At 32.8% G+C, this 22,706-nt stretch overlaps 1 protein-coding gene across 2 annotated transcripts in view; it reads right to left on the bottom strand.

The window, feature by feature from the left end:
- Positions 1–22,706, bottom strand: part of Gulp1 (GULP PTB domain containing engulfment adaptor 1) — a 270,157-nt gene that overhangs the window by 88,246 nt on the left and 159,205 nt on the right. For both annotated transcript variants that reach the window (XM_077799064.1, XM_026389053.2), the window contains exons 3-4: positions 20,367–20,441; positions 14,786–14,847 (exon numbers count right to left, since the gene is read on the bottom strand). In XM_077799064.1, coding sequence (XP_077655190.1) covers positions 14,786–14,847; positions 20,367–20,394 — 90 coding nt within the window. In that variant the 5' untranslated portion in view covers positions 20,395–20,441. The remainder of the gene's footprint in view (positions 1–14,785; positions 14,848–20,366; positions 20,442–22,706) is intronic.

Genomic DNA, 22,706 nt, shown 5'->3' with positions numbered 1-22,706 from the left:
AATGTTTTGATACATGCATACATAGTCTCATATACAAATCAGTAAATATATCTGTTTCTTGAAATATTTATCATTTTCTTGTGATGAAAATAATAAATTCTTTTATTTTGCTTTCCTGAAAAATACAATACATTATCAATTTGTTTTTGTCTTTGCTCTTTTATTTTTTTATATTTTTTGAAACAAATAAGAATTTATGGGTCATAAATGTGGAGGAAGATTCATTGTAAAGGTTGAGAAAGCCTAGATAGAAACTATATGACTTCCTAATTCAGCAAGGCTTCTCTCAAAACAGGTTAGTGGCAAAGGAAGCACGGTTCATAAAGAAAATAATGCCTCTAGAAAGCATTGAAATATGATGTAATCTTCTTTTCTAAACCTCTCTTTATCACTTACACTTTGTTTTGATGGTTGTCATCTATGTTGTTGTCCAAAGTCCTTTGTCCAAAACTCTGCTCCACATGAGTCTTTTCTCCCTCCCAGGAAGACATAATTTTAATGTCAAGGTCCCTGTTCATAAATGCCTTGGATTTGCTCACTTTTAGAGGTTGGAAGATAATAAAGAGATAATCAAGCATCATCTGACTCAGTTATGCCACTCTGGTATCTAACCACAGGAACTAAAATCAATGTACTATAGTGATACAGGTATGTACATGTTTACTGCAGCACAATTCACAGTAGCCAAGTCATGGAACCAGCCCAGGTGCCTGTCAATAAATGAATGGATAAAGAAAATGTGGAATAGATGCACAATGGAGTTTTACATGGTCATAAAGAAGAATTAAAGCATAGTATTGCATGGTAAATGGATGGAACTGGAGATCATGTTAAGTGAAACACGCCAGGCTCGAGAAATCAAGGTTGAAAGTTATCTCTCATGTGTGGAATCTGGAGAGACAAGGAGGGATGGATTGAGGGTGTCATGTTGTGAAATTAGAAGGGAGTTCAGTGGAGTAAAGGAAGGAGTTGAGGGGAAGAAGCACAGATAGGAAAAGTGAGAAACTTCAGAATTAAGTTGACCATATATGAATATTTCACAGCATTTTCTACTTTTATGTGTATCTATAAAACATCAATTTAAGAAATAAGTAAAAACAAGGAAAAGCAATAGAGGAAGGGTAACAAGAAGAGGGAGGAGAATAGGAAGAAAAGAAGTCCTGGGGACTGAAATGGAGCAAATTATATTCCATGTATATATTGTGTCAAAATAAATCCCAATATTGTATAGAATTATAATACACTAATAAAAAAATTTTACAGATAATCTAAGGGAGGGTTTCAAGATGGCAGAATAGAGAAGATTGCTTTCCTGGCTGCTCTGTGGCATAAAACCAAGAAAGTCGAGAGGCAGCTTCTCCGCAAAGTGGGTAATAAAAAAAAAATGGGGAGGGGACTTTACTGGAATTTAAAACTGGACAAAGCAGATCAGGAACTCAGGAGGTTGCATATAATAAGGAAGAAATCTCTAGTGCCACAGCTGCTACCATGGCCAGAGGCACCAGCCACAGCCATCCCTTCACAAGCAAAGTGGAGGGATAAGGGAATTAAAGACACTGCATTTTTAGGAGGCTGAAAGTGTCTGGGTAGGAGAGTTTAGACACTGCCTGACTAGACTGAAAGATGCTCTGCACAATATCCTTGTGCCAGAAAGAGGCCGAATTCCTATTGGCTGCATGTGGAGGAGAGGAAGGAAACATTTTGCATCCATGGTGCTAGATCCAGTAGCTAAAAAGCTGATTCCTGGCAAATCCAAGTTTGGCCCAAAATATAGGTGTGGCAAACACACTACACAACATAGAGTGTGCCTAAGTGACCAGGAGAAAATAAAATGTGGAGAGAGGTTTACACAGGGAAATATTGGTCATGGAAACCCACCCAGCTCTCCCCCAACCTCTCTAATCCAGCTGCTTGCTGGAAAGGCTGGGAGAGACATGCCTGAATGGGAATCTGAAAGGGAAGGGATAGGAGAGATTGGGTTTGGACACAAGACTAGGAAACATGGGGTCTGCAGGTGACATCCTGGAATAATAATTGTCTTTTTCATCACACCAGTGGAACCCAGGAGAGTTCCCTGGCTGCAGACTTCCAGTTAGGACCTGCAATTGCTGGGCCTGGGAGGTGCAATGATTTAAAACCTCCAAACCAACTTGTGTTCAGAGAAGAGCCTGGTGCCTACCTAAATCTAAACCCTACCTCCAGGAGTTCCACCTACAGAATTACCTCTCTCACTCCAGAATGTGGAGGGTGGAGTGTCACACTCCAGATGACCCCACCTAATACTGCTGAGAAGCTGAGAATCATTTAACTGTCAATGGAAAAAATTCTTTAACTGTTCACTGAGATTTTTTTTCCTTTCCTGTTTTTTTCCTCCTTTTCTGTGTTGTGACCTTTATGATTCATGGATATGTATACATACACATACTTGGCTTCCCCCACTCCTCATTTTTAGCATTTTTGAAGCCAGTTAGTTCATGTGGATCAGTTTTTTGAGGAACGGGATGTTGATTCATATACCTCAGTTCTGTGTTGTATTCTTTTATTTTTATTTTTAATATTTTAAATTTTACTCTATTTTTTCTTATTTGTTTCAATTGATTCTCTCTCTTCCAATAACAGTAAATCTCTATCATTCTCTCTTTTACTCTTCCTGTAAGTTTTATTTCTATCTTCTCTCCTCTTCCTTCATAATCATCACATCCCATGTCACTTCTGTTTTCCCTGTTCACTGTTTGAAATTGTAAACCCTTTAGTTGCAAACTTACTGTTTTTACTGTAAGCAATAACTGACCATATCATTTCTGTTTATTGTAACATTGTAGATGCCATAGCAGAAACTATTTGGTTTAATGCTGTATATTGTTTGCATTGGTCGTTGTTTTTATTTGTCTCCCCCTAAAATGTGAGGTACTTTCAGGGACATTATAAGTTCACAGGTTAGAAACTCTACTGCCTCATATCCATACTGTTAGATGAGTAGACACACAAAAACATGAAAAAGCAAGGGAACAAATTGCCCCAAACAAACCAATATGCTTCAATAATAGAATCTATCAATACCACAGTGAAAGAATGTCAGAGAAGGAGTTTATAATGTGCATAGTTAAACTAATCTCTGACATAAAGAACACTGTAAGTAATGAAACTGGAGAGAAAAGATAGGAAGTAAAAGATCACCTCAATAAGGAGATAGAAATTATGAAAAGAAACCAAGCAGTAATCCTCAAAATGAAGAAATCAAAAACAATGGAAAGCAGACTGTATCACTTGGAAGACAAGAGTTTCAGGAAATGAAGACAACATATATAAAACTGAAAATGAAGTAGACCCTGGAGCAAAGATGTTAAGAGACCACAAACAGAATTTCCAAGAAATATAGGACAACATGAAAAGGCCAAAGAGAAGATTTACTGTGATAGATGAAGGCTGGAGAAATAAACCAAAGAAATGCACAATCTTTTCAAAAAAACAACATCAGAAAACTTCCCAAACCTAAAGAATAAAATGGAAAATCAAATACACAGGAGGCTTATAGGACTCCAAATATACAAAAATGCAACAGACCCACACCAAGGGACATTATTATGAAAATGCCTAACACAGAGAATAAGGAAAGAATTTTAAAGGATAAGAGAGAAAAATGATAATTTGCATGTAAAGGAAAACCAACCCAGATCACAGCTGATTTCTCAACCTAGACCCTCAAAGCTAAGAGTTCTAAGAATAATGTATATCAAGCTCTGAAAGAAAATGAATGCCAACTGAGAATACTATACCCAGCAAATTAGGCTTCAGAATTGACAATAAAATAAAAACCTTCCATGATACACAAAAGTTAAAAAGAACTAACAACTAAAAAGCCTCCACTACAAAACATATTCAATATGATCTTTCATGAAGAAGAAATTAAAAAATTAAAAACCAATAAAAGGAGCAACTACACTAGAATAGCCAAAGGAGAAAATAACTCAAATTAAAAACCAGAAATAAATCAAAATGACATGGAATAAAAGTCATTTCTTGATAATAACATTGAATATAAATAACCTAAACTCATACATCAAAAGCCAAAGACTGAGCTGGGCTCAGTGGTGCACACCTGTAATGCCAGCAGCTCGGGAGGCTGAGAAAGGAGGACGGCAGGTTCAAAGCCAGCCTTAGCAAATATAAGGTGCTAAGCAACTCAGTGAGACCCTGTCTCTAAATAAAATACAAAAGAGGGCTGGTGATGTGATTCGGTGGTCTAGAGCCTCTGAGTTCAATTGGCAGTATCTCTGAAAAAATAAAAAAGCCACAGACTTGCAGATTGGGTTTAAAAACAAGACCCAACAATATATTGTTCCCAGAGACTCACCTCACAGGCAAAGATATCCACAGACTGACTGTAAAATAATGGGTAAAAAAATATTATTCACATGGATCTCATAAACAAACAGGAGTTTCTATATTCATATCAGATAAAGTGGACTTCAAGTCAAAGTTAATCAGAAGGGACAAAGTTTCATACTGCTTAAGAGAATTATACATCAAGAATACATAACAATTGTAAATATCTGTGTTCCAATCAATGGAGCATCTATATACACCAAACAAATCCTTCTCAATTTCAAGAAACTAATAGACCACAACACACTAATATGGGGTGATTTTAACACATCTCTCTTATCACTGGATAGATCCTCCAAACAAAAGCTAAATTAGAAGGTGTAGAGAAAAGGAGGTGAGAACAACACTCAGACCAACCAAAGCCCCACACCACTGCATCCCCCATGTCCAGCACCTGCCATCATGCCACCATCACCCCCATGCCCAAGAGAAAGGCTGAAGGGAATGGTAAAGGAGATGAAGCCAATGTAAATGATAAACCACAGAGAAGATCCACAAGGTTGTCCTTCAAAGCTAGACTCCAAGCCTAAAAAGTCCCTTGCAAGGAAGAAAGAGAGGTACCCAAAGGGAAAAAGAGAAAAGTTGACACTGGCAAGGATGGAGACCCTGCAGAAAATGGAGATGCTAACACTGACCAGAAGGTGTTGGAAACCTGAAGGTGCTGGAGATGTCAAGAGAAGTGTGTGCATTTTTGATAACTGTGTACTTTTGGTGACTATACAATTTGAAATACTATTTTTTATCAAGTTTTACAAAAATGCAGATTTTTTTTTGCTTTTGTTTTTTAAGCTATGTTGTTAACACAAAAAACAAATGCTTCATTGTGTTGGGGGAAAAATGCATATGTCACTAGTAGATGTCTCCAAAGCAGGATTGCTGTGAGGGAAAATACCTTTCTCTGCTAGTTTTGAGAGACTTCCTCTTGGCTTCCAAGAAGAGGGATTCCCTGATATTGGCACACATAGCTACCTTGGCAAAAAAAAAAAAAAAAAAAAAAAAAATGGAAAAACTCAATACATCTTTATGTTGTCCTTTCCCTCTCTGCCATTGGCATAGACTTAACTCCCTTAAACTCAGACTTGTTGGAACCTGACTCAAAACAATTGGTTTTACCAGTGTGTTGGATAATCTGGACTTTCCAGTGAAACTGTTGAAACAATGTCCTTCAGATGGGCAGCAGCTCCTTTTCTAGATTGTGGATCTTCAGACTAATAATTCTGTAATTTTCATTTCATTTATTTAAAGTCAGGATAGGTATGTGAAAAGTTCTTAAACACATGCTAAATGTGAAAGGTCATCCCTCACTCTAAACTTTCCCAATTCAGAGCATCAAATGAAGACTTCACTGAGTTTTATAGTGGCTTTATAACTTTGGTAGTCCATCCAAGAATGGAGTTTGGAATTTGTTATATACTGTTAATGACTGTCTGCCCATGTCCTGCCTGAAATACCATGATTGTTTATAAAAAAAAAATCTTAAAAAAAGCTGGATACAGTTTGGCTTGCAAAAAAAAAAAAAAAAGCTATAGAACTAAAAAAATGTAATTAATAATTTAGAACTAAAATACATACATAGAATATTTCATACATCATTAACTGAATATTTTTCTACTCAGAAACACAGATACTTCTCTAAAATAGATCATATTTTAGACCACAAAGGAACTCTTAGCAAATAAAAAAAAAACACAGAGAGAGAGCGCTCGAGAGAGAAACTATTCATTTTATTACATCATAATGAAATGAAAATAGAAATGAATGGTAAAATAAAAAATAGAAGCTATTCTAACTTCTGGAGACTAAATAATATGCTATTGAATGGTCAATATTTATTCTATGAAGCTAGTATAATCCTGATAACAAAACCAAAGACACAGCAAGGAAAGAAAATTTCAGATCAATATCCTTGATGAACATAGATGCCAAAATTCTCAATAAAATAATGGCAAATTTCATACGAAAAAAATTAAAAAGATAATGCACCATGATCAAGTGGGGTTCATCTTAGCAATGCAAGGTTGGTTCAACCTATGAAAATCAATAAACATAATTCATCACATCAATAGATTTAAAAACAACAATCCCATGATTATATTAATAGATATGGAAAAAACATTTGACAAAATTCAGCATCCATTCATGTTCTAAACACAAGTAAATCTAGGGATAGTAGGAACATACTTCAATATTGTAAAAGCTGATACACCAAAGGCCAACATCAGTCTAAATGGAGTAAAATTGAAAGTATTTCCTTTAAAAACTGGAACAAGACAAGGATGCCTTTTTTCACTATTTCTGTTCAACATAGTCCTGGAAACTCTAGTCAGAGCAGTTAGACAGTAGAAGAAATTAAGGGGATATGAATAGGAAAATAACTCAAACTATCTCTATTTGCTGAGGACATGATTCTATATTTAGATGACCAAAAAAATCCAGGAAACTTCTAGAACTCATAGATGAATTCAGTAAAGTAGAAGGACATAAAATTAACACCCAAAACTCGATTACAATCCTATACATTGGTAATGAATCAACTGAAAGAGAAATTAGGAAATTATACCACTCACAATAGCCTAACAAAAAAGTTAAGTACTTGAGAATCAATCTAACAAAAGAGTCAAAAGACCTCTACAACAAAAACTATAAAACACTAAGGAAGAAATTGAAGAAGACCTTAGAAGACGGAAAGATCTCCCATGCTCTTGGATAGGCAGAATTAATATTGTCAAAATGGCCATACTACTAAAAAACACTATATAGGTTTAATTCCTTTCCTATTAAGGTTATGATGACATTTTTCACAAAAATAGAGAATGCAGTCATGAAATTCATTTTGAAAAATAAGTAGCCCAAGTAGCTAAAGCAATCATCACAAGAAAACTGAAGCAGGAGGCAACACAATACCAGACCTTAAATTATAGTACAGAGCTATACAAAAATGACACAGTATTAGCACCAAAATAGACTTGAAGATCAATGGTACAGAATAGAAGACACAGGGACAAACCCACGTAAATACAGTTATCTTATACTAGACAAAGGCTCTGTAACATACATTGAAGAAAAGATAGCTTCTTCAACAAACGGTACTGGGAAAACTGGAAATACACATGTAAGAAAATGAAACTGGACTCCTATCTCTCATCTTGCATAAAACTCAAAGTGGATCAAGGACCTAGGCATTAGACCAAAGACCCTGTCCTATAGAATAAAAAATAGGCCCAAATCTCTATCATAAAATCTCATATTATGAGGAACTGACTTCCTCAAGAAGATTCCTGAAACACAAGAAGTAAAATCAAGAATCAATAAATGGGATGGTACCAAACTGAAAACCTTCTTCACAGCAAAGGAAAAAATCAAGAGCTTCAAGAGAGAGCCTACAGAATGGAAGAAAGTCTTTGTCACCTGCATCTCAGACCACTAATCTCCAGGATATATGAGAACTCAAAAAACTTAACTCCAGAAAATAAATAGCCCAAACAATAAATGGGCAAAGTAACTGAACAAACACATCACAGAAGAAGAAATATGATTGGTCAAAAAATATATGAAAAAAAAGTTCAATATCACTAGACATTAGAGAAATGCTAATTAAAACTACACTGAGATTTCCTCTCAATCCAGTCAAAATAGCATTTATCAAAAATAGATGCAACAATAAATGTTGGTGAGGATGTGAGGAAAAGGGTGTACTGATATGTTGCTAGTGGGACTGCAAGTTTGTGAAACCACTCTGGAATGCAGTATGGAGATTCCTCAGAAAACTTGAAATGGAACCACGATTTGATTCAGTTATCCCATTCTTTGGTATCTACCCAAAGAAATTAAAATCAACATACTACAGTGATTCTGCCACATCAATGTTTAAGCAGCTCAATTCACAATAGCAAAGTTATAAAACCAACCTAGGTGCCCTTCAACAGATGACAGGATAAAGAAAATGTAGTACATAAAACACAATGAAATAGTACTTATCCATAAAGCAGATCGAAATTATGGCATTTGTCGGTAAATGGATGGATCTGGAGACTATCACGCTAAAGAAAATAAGCCAATCCTCAAAAATCAAAGGCCTACTATTCTCTCTGATATGCGATGCTGACTTATAATAACTGGGGTAGGGGAGTGGAGGTTCTCTGGATTGGGCAGGGGAGTGGAGGGAAGGGACAAGGAATGGGAATGGAAAAGCCAGTAGAATGACCAGACATAACTGTTCTATGTTCATATAGTAATACATGACCGTATAATTTCTCATCATGTGCAAACATAAAAAAATGAAAATTTATACTCCATGTTTGTATAATATGTATAAGTACATTCTACTATCATGTCTAATTAGAATGAACAAATAAAAAAGAGATGATCTGGGAATGCTGACAATTTTATTGCTGCATGGTACAAAATAAAGTAATGTCTTTAAAATTGCATTCATGTATATGTATGTATACATATGTGTGTATATATATATTTGGTTCTGGGGATTGAACTCAGGGCCTGCAGCATGCTAGGCAAGTGTTCTACAACCTATCTAAATCCCCAGCCCCATTCTTAGATATCCTAAATCTTTCATAGAAGAACAAACTTCCTTGGAGAAGTTCTATATTTTAGAATAAAGTATTTAATAAATATTTTACATGAAGCCTGTTAGTGTTCTTTATCAAAGAAATAACTATTGTACACTAACAGCATAATAATAAAAAATAAATTTTGCCAGTGTTTCTCCTTTGTAGAAAGGATAATTAAGCATTCTCATTGAAAGTCAGAGGGAATAGGAAACACTATCGTCTCCCTTAAGGGTGACCTTTTCTTTAAAAAAATACAGTTTTAATTTTTTATTATAAAAGCAATAGGAAACTAATAAGCAAACCACCTACAGATTTCCTCTGCAAATTGTATCCAAAGTGTCACTGCTTTTCTTCTCCAGCTCCTACCCTGCTCCAAGCGAAATCTCTTGCCAGAACTCAGTGCTTCTACATTTGATTCCTTACAGCCAATTTCTGTTGATAATTTGTCTCAGCTTTACTCTTTCTTTGAAACCTCTACAAAGTCACCACTTTCCAAAGTTTTCAGAGGTCTAGAAATAGTATAAGAGCTTAAAGACACCCTTCTCCCCTAGCTCTGCTTCACTGTGCCTTTTGATGGCAGTCACCCGAATTTCCTACCTGGTGGCCTCCCCAGCTAGTCTATGAGGATCACCATCCTCCTGGCCCTTGTCCTGCATGCTGGAACACTCTTCTCCTTCACAGGCACATCTCACTTCCTCATTTTCCCATAAGGCCACTATTCTCCCCTAAGATCTTTCAATTTATGTAAAACAGTAGCCTGTTTTCTACTCCTCCAATTCCAATATTCTGTTATCTTGCTCTATTTTTCTCTATAGCAATTATTTCAACCTGGAATATTATAATAATATATAAAATATTATATCAATATTACATTACAAGTACAATATTACATTACATGGCACATATATATAACATATATGGTAAAATATGCTAAAATAATATTAATTTTTTCTTAACCCATAAAATATAATTATTATTTTCTTATTGGCATTTCTGAAAAGATATTTTGCTTATTGAATTTAACCCCCAGGAGGACAGGGGTTTTGTCTACTTTGTTCTCTAATGAATACCCATTGCCTAATTTAGGACTTTGCTTAAAGTAAGAGATGAATTCAAATGAATAAGTTTATATGTGAATGGATATATGGATAAAACCTTATTTACTTTTTACTCAATGACCATGTTTATATGAATATTTCAGAAATCACTGTAAAATGTTGTATTTAATGATCACATGTAGTTAAACTTATATAGTAATCATCTTTTCTATTAAAAATTTAATTGTTTTTATAAGCAGTTATTCTCGTTATTAGTTTTTTATTTAAGTTAGTTAAATCTGGTGAAGTCTTGGCACCCTATAAAGGCATTGGATTTCAAATTCTTTGGATGCAAAGCACAATTTTATGCAACAATTCAATGCTTTACATATGCATTCTGAAAATTTATTTTCTTTTTCTGTTATTCTATTTCATCTTTAAATATATGCATCTGATAATTAACAACATGGATCTCATAATGCAGTTTTTCAGAGGTTATAACCTATAGCTTGAAAACTTTACTACAGAGTATACAAAATAATGTGAAAGTTCCCAATGAACTAGTATTTATGCACATTTTTAAAACCTTCATACTAATGATTGCTGCATAGACTAATACTTTTAAAACTATCTATTATTTTATTTCCACATGCAATGTGTAAAGGTTACACTATGAATATTAAAATGAAAATTTTTGAAATAAATGTTCTACAAAATGAAACAATGTAAAACTAAATTGCATTCTAAATAAGTAACTATAGGAGCTATACTAGAATATTAGAGCAGAAAACTATAACCTTGATGACAACTTAACATAAATGTTATTACATATCTCCTCAGAGAAAATTATTCTTAAAGAGTTGTTAAATTCTCACTTTAATTTGTAACCAGTGGATGCCAAAAGTGAGTGATGTAAGGAGAATCTTCAGCCATTCTCTCTTTAACCAAGATAAAAATACATATTTCTCTCACTCTCCAAACACAGTCTATTCCTATATTGCATCACTTGTTTGTTAGTAAGGTTTATAAATCTTTATTTTCCACTACACATTTGTTTGCTACCATATGGTAAACTTATCACCATTCAGTTATACAATCAAAACAACTTCCTAAGAGGTTTGCTGTCATCCTATCTCTACTGATGCAAATCAACTTTTATATCACTGCAGATTTATTGTCCAAAAGTTCCATTTGATTAATTCACAACCTATCAGGTTTTCTTTTGCCATCTACAACCTTCTTAATTTACCTATTTACTCTTACAGATCATATGTTCTTGTTATGCTCAGTTTTATGTGTGAACTTGGCTATTACAGTACTCCATTATTAAATCAAATTTTAATTTATGTGTTTCAGTGAAATTATTTTGTGGATGTGATTAATAGTTATGATTAGTTGAATTTATGTAGGAAAGATTACCTTGGATAATCTTGGTGGGTCTAATCCAAGAAACTGAGATGACCTTACAACAAACAGAACTAAAACAGAACTGATGGTTCCTTTAGGAAGAAAAAACAATCCCACCTGTGGTCTGCAGGGCAAGTTCCTAGCAAGAGGTTCCAGCATGCCCTTCCTAAAGGCCTATCACATACTCTAGACTTGCCTGGTCAGTTTCCCCAATCTTTAGTATGTGTGTAGATATCCCACCTATTCTATTTCTTGGATCAACCCTGATTGACCAGGTCAGCTTCAGTATTTCATACTAACGCCCAGCTCCTGCCATATTTTGTGCCTCATACTTTACTGACTCTCCTGATCTCCTACCCTTAAGACTTCTCATCTTGAAATGGCCCCTGACTTTGTTTTGCCCCTGAATATTACCTTGTTTCTACTTTTATAACATAGGAGTAACACACTTCTCTGAATCTCTACACCTTTCTGTGCTTTTGAATGACAGAACATGATGTGTCTTTTATGTTGGTTAATATTACAGTATTTCTTTATGATAATGAACACCATAAGAAAATAAGCAATGTGTTATAAAGCTGTGAAGTGTCACCAGCATCCAATAAAGTTTAAGCAACATGCCTGCTACTTGAAAGCAATTTAAGGAAGGAGTAAATAAACAGGTGTTATTACATACATCTAAAAATGTAAAGCTTTGAAATCAGATGGATTTCAGTTCATCAGTCTGGCTCTGTCTCAGTAGCTTTGTGACAATGGACAATTGTTCAGTATTGTTTTTTTTTTTAAATTTTTAAAGTGATAATAACATTGTTATTCATTTTTCTGAGTCATGAAAATAAAGTAAAAGTACACCAGTAAAGTACTTGGCATATATTAAGACTCAATAAAAAGTAACTATTTAATTATTAAGATATTTGGGACTAATTCATTGTGTGTGTGTGTGTGTGTGTGTGTGTGTGTGTGTGTGAGTGTATCACCCAGACAGGCACTTTTGTAAGTCCTGTGAAAATAAAATATAAATTAATGATTGCTAATATTTACTGAGACATTATTTTATTTTGGATATTGTTCTGAGACTTTATCTAACTCCTTTATATCTGTAACACTCCAGTGGGAAATTATTAGTATCATCCTTGTTTGTGGATGAATAATAATAGAGAAAAGTAATTTTCTCAAAGATTCACAGCTAAAAGTTTTAGAGTCAGGATACAAACCAAGGCCATCTACACTACTTCCTATCAACATGGATTCAGCTTTCAAGTAATATATGCTCTAACAAAGAGATACAGAACATCTTTAAAATAACTCCACAAAAATACTACACTATAGTACTTTGAGGTACTATAGAGTAATTCAAAGAAGGAAATAAGATTTTTTTTCAATTTTTTTAATACTACTTAGCACACATATGACAAACATTATTAACAAAACCAAATGATCCTTCCATATTTAGCTGCCCCCAGTCTGAAAAGATGTTTCTGAACCCTCTAATCAGTGTGCTATGTCTTACAAGTTATGCACCTATGAATTATCACAAGCAACTTGTCCATGTAGACAAACATTAACCACAGAGTTCAAATTTAAGGTGGTTCTAATTATAATATAATATTTCAATGCTTTATAAACCAGTTTTTCCAAATTAGAAATTTCAAATCCATAAAAATAAATAAATAATCTCAGTTGTTTCACTTGAATGATATAATTCCACTATCATTATCAAGATCTGAGCATGAGTTTTAAAATAATCCTTGCTTTCTGGAGTAAATTCTGTTCTACATTAGGCATCATAACAATAACTTATTAATTAATGTGAAAAATATCTATAGAAGAGATAGATAATATTAACTTAGTTTGGTTAACTACAGTTTGCATGGTAAATCATGTCAATCTTCATGCAAAATATACAAGAAAATTCATAAGCACTGCAGTAATTTCAAGAATATTATTTTGCTTAGAAAACATTTTGGAACATTTTTTTTTTTTTGCTACAAAGTCAGTAAGAAAAATAGTTGCTTCCCTCTATCCATCTCACTACTGCACAACAGTTCTAGAAGAATTTCTTCTAGATGACCTTTTAAATGTTTCTTCTTGCTAATTCAGACATACACCTTCACTGTAGACTTTCTTATTAAACACTATTGATTTTCTGCTCAATGAATGTTTTTTTCTTGTCCTTAAATAATTTCTATGTCTAATCCTATACTCCAATACATAGTTAACTAATCCATAAAACCTTACTTTCCCTTATTGGGCTGGGGTTGTAGCTCAGTGGTAGACTGCTTGCCTAGCATATGTGAGGCACTGGGTTTGATTCTCAGCACTGCATATAAATAAATAAAATAAAGGTCCAACTAAAAGAATATTAAAAAGAGCCTTATTTTCCCTTATAAAACTATTATAATTTTATTTCCCCCCTGTTGTTGCCAAAGTTAGGCTGCATTTGATCCATTCACATTCATGATCTTAATTCTTTAATTCACTTGTCTCTCAAATTTTGAATCAGATTTCTGTTTGGTGCTTACTAACTAAAAAACAGCACCTTTCTTTAAATTAATTTAGCAAACTTCATTCATTCATTTGTCCAATTTCCTAACAATAGCAAATCAAAGTTTTAAAAACATAGGACACAAATTTTTACTTCTATTTTAAAATGTAGCAAATTGAGCTGGTCATGGTGGCATACCACTTAATGCCAGAGACTCATGGGGCTGAGGCAGGAGAATCCCAAGTTCAAGGCCAATCTCAGTAACCCTATAAGGCCCTAAGCAACTTAGTGAGACTCTGTATCAAAATAAAAGGAAAAAGGGGCTAGGAATGTGGTTCAGTGGTAAAAAGCCCCCGAGTATAATCCTCAGTACCAAAAAGAAAAAATAAATGTAGTAACCTGAAAAAAAGAGTAACATAATGAACTTTTAAAAAAGTATTATTAAAGTTTTGTTCGTTAATATTCTTGGATGGTACTTACAATTATTAAAATTTTAGTTTATTTTTCTCATTTCCAGGCTAGTTTTTATTTTTAGTTTAAATAATACACCATTAAAATATTTTTAAAGGAAGATAATTTATTTGTTCTTTTCTTGACTACAGGAAATTATATTGCAAATAATTTTAACAATAGCCAAAATTACTAGAAGAAAACACATGCATGAAATGTATGATAAATAGAAATCTAAAATGACATACTTTGTAAAACAAGAATCATTTATTTGGATAAAAAAATAACTTCCTATATCATACAGTACTTAGCTATTTTATTTATGTAACTTTTTTTAGGAATCACTTACCAGGGAATGTCAATGCATAGTCAAAATTTTTCTAATATCAACCATAAATAGTAATAATACTATCCAAAATAAAATTAAATAATATTATATGAACTACTTTTACCTTTGCATTATAGGGAATGTAATGTTTTGATAATGCTTCAGGTGTATGCATCCATGTTTTGTCTGCAACAAAGAAAATATAGTCATTGTTAAAGTAAATTATGGCTTCCTATGGTGTCAGTCATGCATTAATATCTGTAGGGAGTCTGAGCATTTCTAATTTTGAGTTCTCCATTATAAAATAATAACTAGTCAAATGTAATATCAATGTAGCTGGAGAAGGATTATAGGATTCTTTTCTGGTATAAATGTCCCCCACTTTAATTTTTTTAAACAAAAAATGCTGAATTTTTGAAGAATATTTAGAAATAACATCAGTGAGATATGAATAATATCAATTATTCAATTAAAGACAGCTATTTTTTCTTTCATTTACTACAGGTTTTTTGTTTTAATTCTCAGAACAGTAAAAAAAAACTCTCTTTATTCATTGTGATTATGTTTTAGCATCAAGATTTAAATATTCTAAAGAAAAAATTTTATATTAAGCTACCAGTTGCATTTGTATGAAGCTGAAATACATTAATCTACAATTTCATTAAGAAATCAATATAATATTAGAACATTATTCTAAATTTAGAGAAATATTGATTATCAGAAATTATAAAGATAAAAAAATCTTAGATGATACTACAGCGAATGTTTCTTAGATAAGTGTAATAATTATTAGAAATGAAAATGGGACAAAATCATAGATTTTTAAGACTAACTTACTTTGTACGTTACTTATTTTTGATATTTATATATTTCATTCAATTTGTGAACATTATTAATACATTCAATATAGTTTCACAAATATTTTATGAAGTGTATAAGAAGGGAAAACATTAAAGTTTACACAAAGCAAACTGACTTCTTGTTTTTTGAAACTGCATTTGTTTTGGAGTTAGATTTCTTAATCTTCAAATACATCTTGTTGTCTCCATTTGTGAAGTTTTGTATTTTAATCTCCAGGGGAGTCTAAAAAAATTAAATCAATATTATAAATAGAAACTAATTAAAGATATATTTTACCATGGAAAGGGAATATCAGATTACTAACCAAGTACTCTTAACATTCAGTTGAGAACATTTAAAATAGTGTTTACAGAAATTAATTAGATATCATTAAATTAGAGCTTTTCAAACTGAGGGAATTTGAAACTATAGGAAAAATTATATATATTCATGGCACGTTAGTTATTTGAAGGACATTGGCCATATTTGTATTAAACATATTTATGGGTATAAAGCAATATTCACAAGATCTTCCCTGATAAGACATAAGAATCAACAGCATTGGGCTATTTCTCTCTATTGGAGTGGACAATTGAGAACTGCATTTCAATGAAATATTTTGAAAAGCAATGCTCTTCAAGCTTCAAAATGCAATATTGACAACAACATTTTAGGTGTTTTCTTTACTTCTGCTATGAATTTTATCTTATAATTTTTAAATGGCTAATGAACAGTGACATGTTTAATTCAAGAATAATTTGTACTTAGACTTGGCATGTAGTCTTTCTTACTCTTGAAAGTTAAAAGAGGTAAATCACAATTCTGTATACAAAAACAATAAAAACACCAAACATTTGCCTTTTGGAAGCCTAGAAAGATATCCAATTTTTCTTTTTATGGCTTTGCACAATTCTTCTCATGCCTCCTTCCCATAATATACAACACTTCTCCAGGAGTTATAAAAAGTCTGACTAAAGTCTTAATATGAGGCTCATACCAATCCTGAGGCAGAGAGATAATTGCTTTCTCTCAAAAGCCACTATTATTTGAAAACTGATGATATTGCCTGTGTTATAGTCTCACATTTCAGTGACCTTGAAAGAGGGTAGGTATACCTAGGTGTTTCTGGTTTCAGACTAAAATAAACACAGTATGAAATTACGAGTGGATGAGCTACACAGTTCCTTCAATAACTAAAATCTGCATTCACGGAACATAAAATGTGGATTTTTTTAGTGATTGCTCATTACACAATTTCTGTTATAGGTAGTGCATTTATGAAACCTGAAGGACTTCCAAAATGAGTTATTAGTGTCATCTGAATTTATACTTTGTTAAAAGAAAAACAAAACAATCAAAGAATAAAACTGTGGATATTAACTCACATAGATGTTTTTGGACCTTGAGAAGACATTACAGATGATGGTCTTTGGTCACTATTTGTGTCCACAGAAGCAATTAGATAAAGAGAACTAGTATAAACATGGAAATATAGACATTCCAGAATGTGTTGCCCTTCCTTGAAATTACATTAAAATTGCTAATTCAATATTGAACACTCATGTGAGAGAAAATGTTGACATTCTTAAATGCTTGACAAATGTCAAACAACTGAATACTGGATCAATAAACTTAAATTTTTAAAATGCAGTTAGATTAGGAGCTCATGATGAAAGATGCAGTAACTTAAAAATATATATATATATATATTTTTCATTTATATATATATAAAATCACCAGAGCTTAACATAATGAAAATGCCTAATTTGAGTATGTTAAATTTAAAGCTAAATATTGTTGGGTGAAAGAATACATTGGAATGGCATTTTTCATAAGAAAATAAAATAATTCTTAAATATTTAATTTTATGTGTTTAGACATTAGGATTATATTTACTCATTAGTATATCAACTGGTAACTTAAATAAATAAAGTGTAATTTGTTGAATTATTCAATAACACTATTCACATACTATATTTTATACTTTTTTGCTAAATGGTTTAATTTTGATGGAATAGGTAGAAGATTTTCAAAATTCAAAGAGACTGCTAACTAAGGAAGTCTCTGTAAAATAAATACAACCATCATTAAAAATTAATCTATGATTATATGAGACTAACTTTTAAAGGGCTTTTCTAAATAGCTCAAAATGTTGCAATTACAGTCTATTCAAACTTTTTCAGTCTCTGAACGACTATAACACTGTTATAGTATTTGCAAAAAAGAAAAAAAAGTGAAATATCTGGCTAATTCAATATAAACACTATAATAATAATTCTGACACTTAATAAAAAGAAACAACTATGTTTAAGTTACAGAGAGAATCTTTCTTTCTTTGGTTTCTGAGGCTTTTAGTAGGGCTATGTGAAATGACCAAATAAACTGGTTATCTATGAAATAAGAAATAGGCTTTTCCTGACAGAAGACCATTTTACTTTGTTTAGAATACTATGCATAGTATATATTGTTACTAGTTATTGGAAATATCACTTGAATTATACATTCTCTAAGACTTTCAGGATATAGGAATTCTGTGATAACATTCAAATTCCCCATCTCCAACTAAAATTCAGCTAATAGTACTATTACTTAAAACCTGGAACAGAGGTTCTAAGATTTTTTTCATTTAACAAATGGGACTCAAAACTAATTGACAAATTTAAGTAAAACTTCTGGTATCAAATTGTAAATTAGAGCTGGAGCAAAATATTGATCAATCATTACCAAATAAGGATATTTAATAATTAGACTTGGAAAATAAGAAAAGGTGATAAAAATCAAAAAAGAACTAAGCAAAGGAGGAAATAAGTCTTTTGCTTCTGGATTCTACAAACCACTCCAATTTTCCCCAAGGCAGCACCCCACTGGGTGCAAATGAGACCAACAAATAATTACTGGTTACTTATATCATTACCCAGTCCTCTGGAATAACCACTCTGTATCTCCTTAAAATAAATAGTAAATTAGAAACAAGCAGTTGCAACTTCAAAGCCATGGGATGGGGAATTGTGTGTGTGTGTGTGTGTGTGTGTGTGTGTGTGTGTGTGTGTGAGAGAGAGAGAGAGAAAGAGAGAGAGAGAGAGAGAGAGAGAGAGAGTGTGTCTTCCAAGGTCAAAAATGTTTTGCAAAAATAAGGTAGTGTGATTATAATGATGAATTGTGATGTAAAGTTTCTATTACTTTATTAGAAATACTATGATATATCATAAAACTATTTTTACTTTCTTACTAGTAAAGAGAATAAAAAGAAACACAAAAAAGAGACATCATTTTACTTTGGGGATATGTTTTAAATCAGCATGAAGGTATAGTCAGCAAACAATGTCATTTTGCTTCCTCTTACTCAGAAAAATAAGCAAAATAATATATTTCTAGCTTTGCAGTCTTGAAAAGTGTTTGAAAGTTCACATTATCTAAACTCCCACTGAATACATTAATCTTCTGTACCATATCCAAATGTTTGAATGGCTCTCACTTCTGTGACACAAATTTAGTAATTTGAATAATCCATTATACTTTTACAGGACACTGGTGAAATGCTCTTTCCTACATACAATCAAGGACCTTATAATTCACACCTATTTCTCCTTTATTAAAATAGTCCCATGGCTAAATGGCAACCCTCAAACACTGAAAAACAGCTGCTCCAAGGGTCCTCAGTTATGGCTCCCATTATATATCAAAAAGCTGATGTTATTTCAGCTTTTATCATCTGGGCATATTATAATGTGTCAGCTAACTATTTAAATATTTGGGAGAGAGAACACACTAGGCCTGATTGCGTGAAATAGAACAGAACATTCTGGCCCCTAGTTCTGGACTGTTCATTACCCATCTATTAGAATATAAGCTTTAGCTCTTAAAAATCAGTGTTGATTATTAGGCCTTTTTTCTCTTCACTAAATAAGCACTTAAGGTGCATCTTTCAAATAATGAAAATATATGAATAATAATAAATAATTATGTTTGGGGAGTCCTTAGTTGGCAATTTATAATATTAAAATTATAGTGTAGAATATAACCTAGCTGGTCATTTTCCCCCACATATTTGTAATCCTACTTTGTCAGTCATTTCTTCCTCTTTTCAAACATCTATGAATTTGATTAGCATTGCTTAAATATTTGTTTCCAATTCATCATAAACCAAGGAGCCTTGTGCCCTATACTAGAGAATTTCCAGAATTAAATGCACACATTATTTTTGCTTCACTGAATTAGACAAATAACATAAAATATTTCTTTCCAACATAAGTATTTCATAAAATATTTTGTCAAATTCCATTTTTCTTGCATGTAACTAGCTAGTTGTTTTATTTATGCCTTTATTGATGATCATGATACGCTGAATTTGTGTTTATTTTATATTCTTACCATAGTATTAATAGCAAACTTATTTTGGTCTCATTATTATCAATTGACCTATCATGAAGCCTCCCATACAATTCAGTAATACATCAAGTGGGCATATACATACACACATACATAAATATTCAGGAATGAATTTATATTTTGCAACCTTATGTAAACCCAGGCAAGTTAATATTATATGGCTATATAAACTGAACTTAGGACTGAGTTTCAAATTAGTTTATTCTTCGCAATTTCACAACATAGCATAAAATTTCCAGAGAACATATTATCACATATGTATTGTGAACTAAGTGTATTAACCCCACTCTTTAATTAGAGTGATAATCAAAGAAAGTTTATTAGCAATATTTACAGATTAACATTGTTCTAATCTAATTTCATTTTTGAGCCATGTGGTCTCATAGTGGGAAAAACCAATTTCCAAACATCTCTGCTTTATTTTTAAAGCAATGTTGATTTGATTCCCAAGTCCTTTTTAAAATGTGCACATTTACCTTTCTTCCTGTTAAAAGCACGGTTCATGATGAGGCTCTGTCAAATAAGCGTTCAGTTCAATCACAGTTTGTATCCTACAAAAATGACAAAGCATTAAAACATTTTGAAGGACTGTTGACCAACTTCTTGTGTTAATATATTTTACAAACCTTTTAAATTTTTTTAAAAAATATATACAAACAATATTCTAAAATGTATCAAGGGACAATGAGTAAGAATAATATTATGATTGGCACAGCGATGAAAAACAATATATTAAGTAATATTGGCTAAATTATGTTGTTAAATGGAGTACATGTACAAACACATAACAACAAATCCCATCAGTACGTGCAACTATAATGCACAAATAAAAAAGTTGAAAAAAATTTTTTTCAATTGAAATTCTATGAATTGTTTAATGTTTATTTTTTACTACTATATCTATCCATCATTAATTATATTTATCTGAAAATTTAATGAGAAAGAGGATCAATACTTTTCACTGCACTTGTTGGTAAGAAGTATGGTCAAATTTAGGGCTCTCGTTAACAGTATTGGTAGATAAACAAAAGCTTTTCAATTGTGCCTTTAGGAATAAAATCTCTTTTGTAAATCCACTCAAACATATTTATTTCACTGAGCCCATAGGGGTTCCGTGATGTTTTCAAAGTTCCCAAAGCAGGTGACATATCCACAGTACTGGTTATAAACGTTAAGGCTGCTTTGCACTTTAGGTGAGGCAGGAAAGCATCTGGTGCATACTGAGTTCAGAAAGTATCAGCAACTGTAACTGTGTTCGATACAGCACAGGCCCCAAATCTTCTTTATATGCATTATTATTGATGACAGAGGTCACGTTAGTGTTCAATCAGTGTTATGCTTTCCTATGAGAACTCTTCATCAAAACCAGTAGCTTGGTTAGGGGACTTTATGGTCTCTAAAGAGGTTGTGCAATTGAGAGATTTTCATTTTATTTATCCAGGGTATTCATGTAAGAAACAAATGCTTTATAGATTTTGTGCTCAGAAACTCATAGACAATACACATTAGGGACTTGGAAGGCAAGTAAGATTCAATATTTAGTAGCACTTCTTTATAATCTATATTCAGAGTCCATGAAAGAGCTATCTTGGTGGTGAAACAGGCAAAAGTAACGCCCTTGCTGCTCTGGCACATAAATATTCTTGAACTGGAAAACCTCTCACTTTTATTTCCATTATATTTCAAGGAAACTCAACTTTGTTAGAATTAAAAAATAATATTCTTTCCATAAGTTGCATTTCTCACATTTCTGGATTAATTCAACTCCATGAAATAAAGATATCTCTTTAGTAATCTGCTCTCACAATAATTCAGAGACCTGCTTCAAGAGAAATTAAAGGCCATTCCTTGCTTCATTTAAGAGCCCAGTTCTATGGACTTATGTTTTCAGGTGAACTTTAGGTAAAACCCTCCCCACAACTGCCCAGACATTTCAGTTGATAGGATACAAGTGACCTCGAGCGATACATGATTCTGAAATACCTTCCCCCATTCTACTATGAGATTCAGAGACTTAACACCACTTCCTGCTCAGAGACCCTCATGATAATTAGGTCAAGTTCTTTATTCCTAAGTACACTGGTCCACACAAGAAGCCAGGGTTCCCAGGCCACTCTCCTCACTCAGATTCTGATTCTAATGCACTGCACTCTGTAATCACATCTGTCCTCTCTCCCATTTTCTGGAAACATTTTTTCTGTCATCTGGCATTCACAGGAAATCAATATCAAAATAATCTTGCTTTTTTTTCCCCCAGAAGATTCCCATCACTTTGCTGCTCTTAATTCTAGCTGTTGTTTGAGGAAACTGCTTCCATTTTAGTCCTCACAAGAGTACAGAGGGTTTTTCCCCACAGATAGTATTCCAATGAGGATGTAGGTCTTGTTTTTTAATCCAATCTGCCACCCTACACCAAAATTGAATCAGGAGGACATAGAAAATTTAAAACAGATCAATTTCAACCAATGACATTGAAGACTCCATCAAAACCTACCTACAAAGAAAAACCCAGACCAGCTGAGTTCTACCAGACCTTCAAAGAAGAGCTAACCCCAATCCTCTTCAAACTATTCCATGAAATAGAAAAGGAGAAAACCCTTCCAAACTCCTTCTATGAAGCTAGCATAATCCTGATACCAAAACCAAACAAAAACACATCAAGGAAAGAACCCTTTAGACCAATGTCCTTCATGAACATAAATGCAAAAGTTCTTAATAAAATGCTGGCAAATCACACACAAATCATATTAAAAAGATAATGCACCACAATTAAATGGGGTTCATCCAGAGATGCAAGGTTCTTTCAACATAATTCA

Source organism: Urocitellus parryii, chromosome 1, assembly GCF_045843805.1.
Source record: "Urocitellus parryii isolate mUroPar1 chromosome 1, mUroPar1.hap1, whole genome shotgun sequence".
Classification (NCBI taxonomy): domain Eukaryota; kingdom Metazoa; phylum Chordata; class Mammalia; order Rodentia; family Sciuridae; genus Urocitellus; species Urocitellus parryii.
This window is presented reverse-complemented; position numbering and strand designations above follow the sequence as displayed.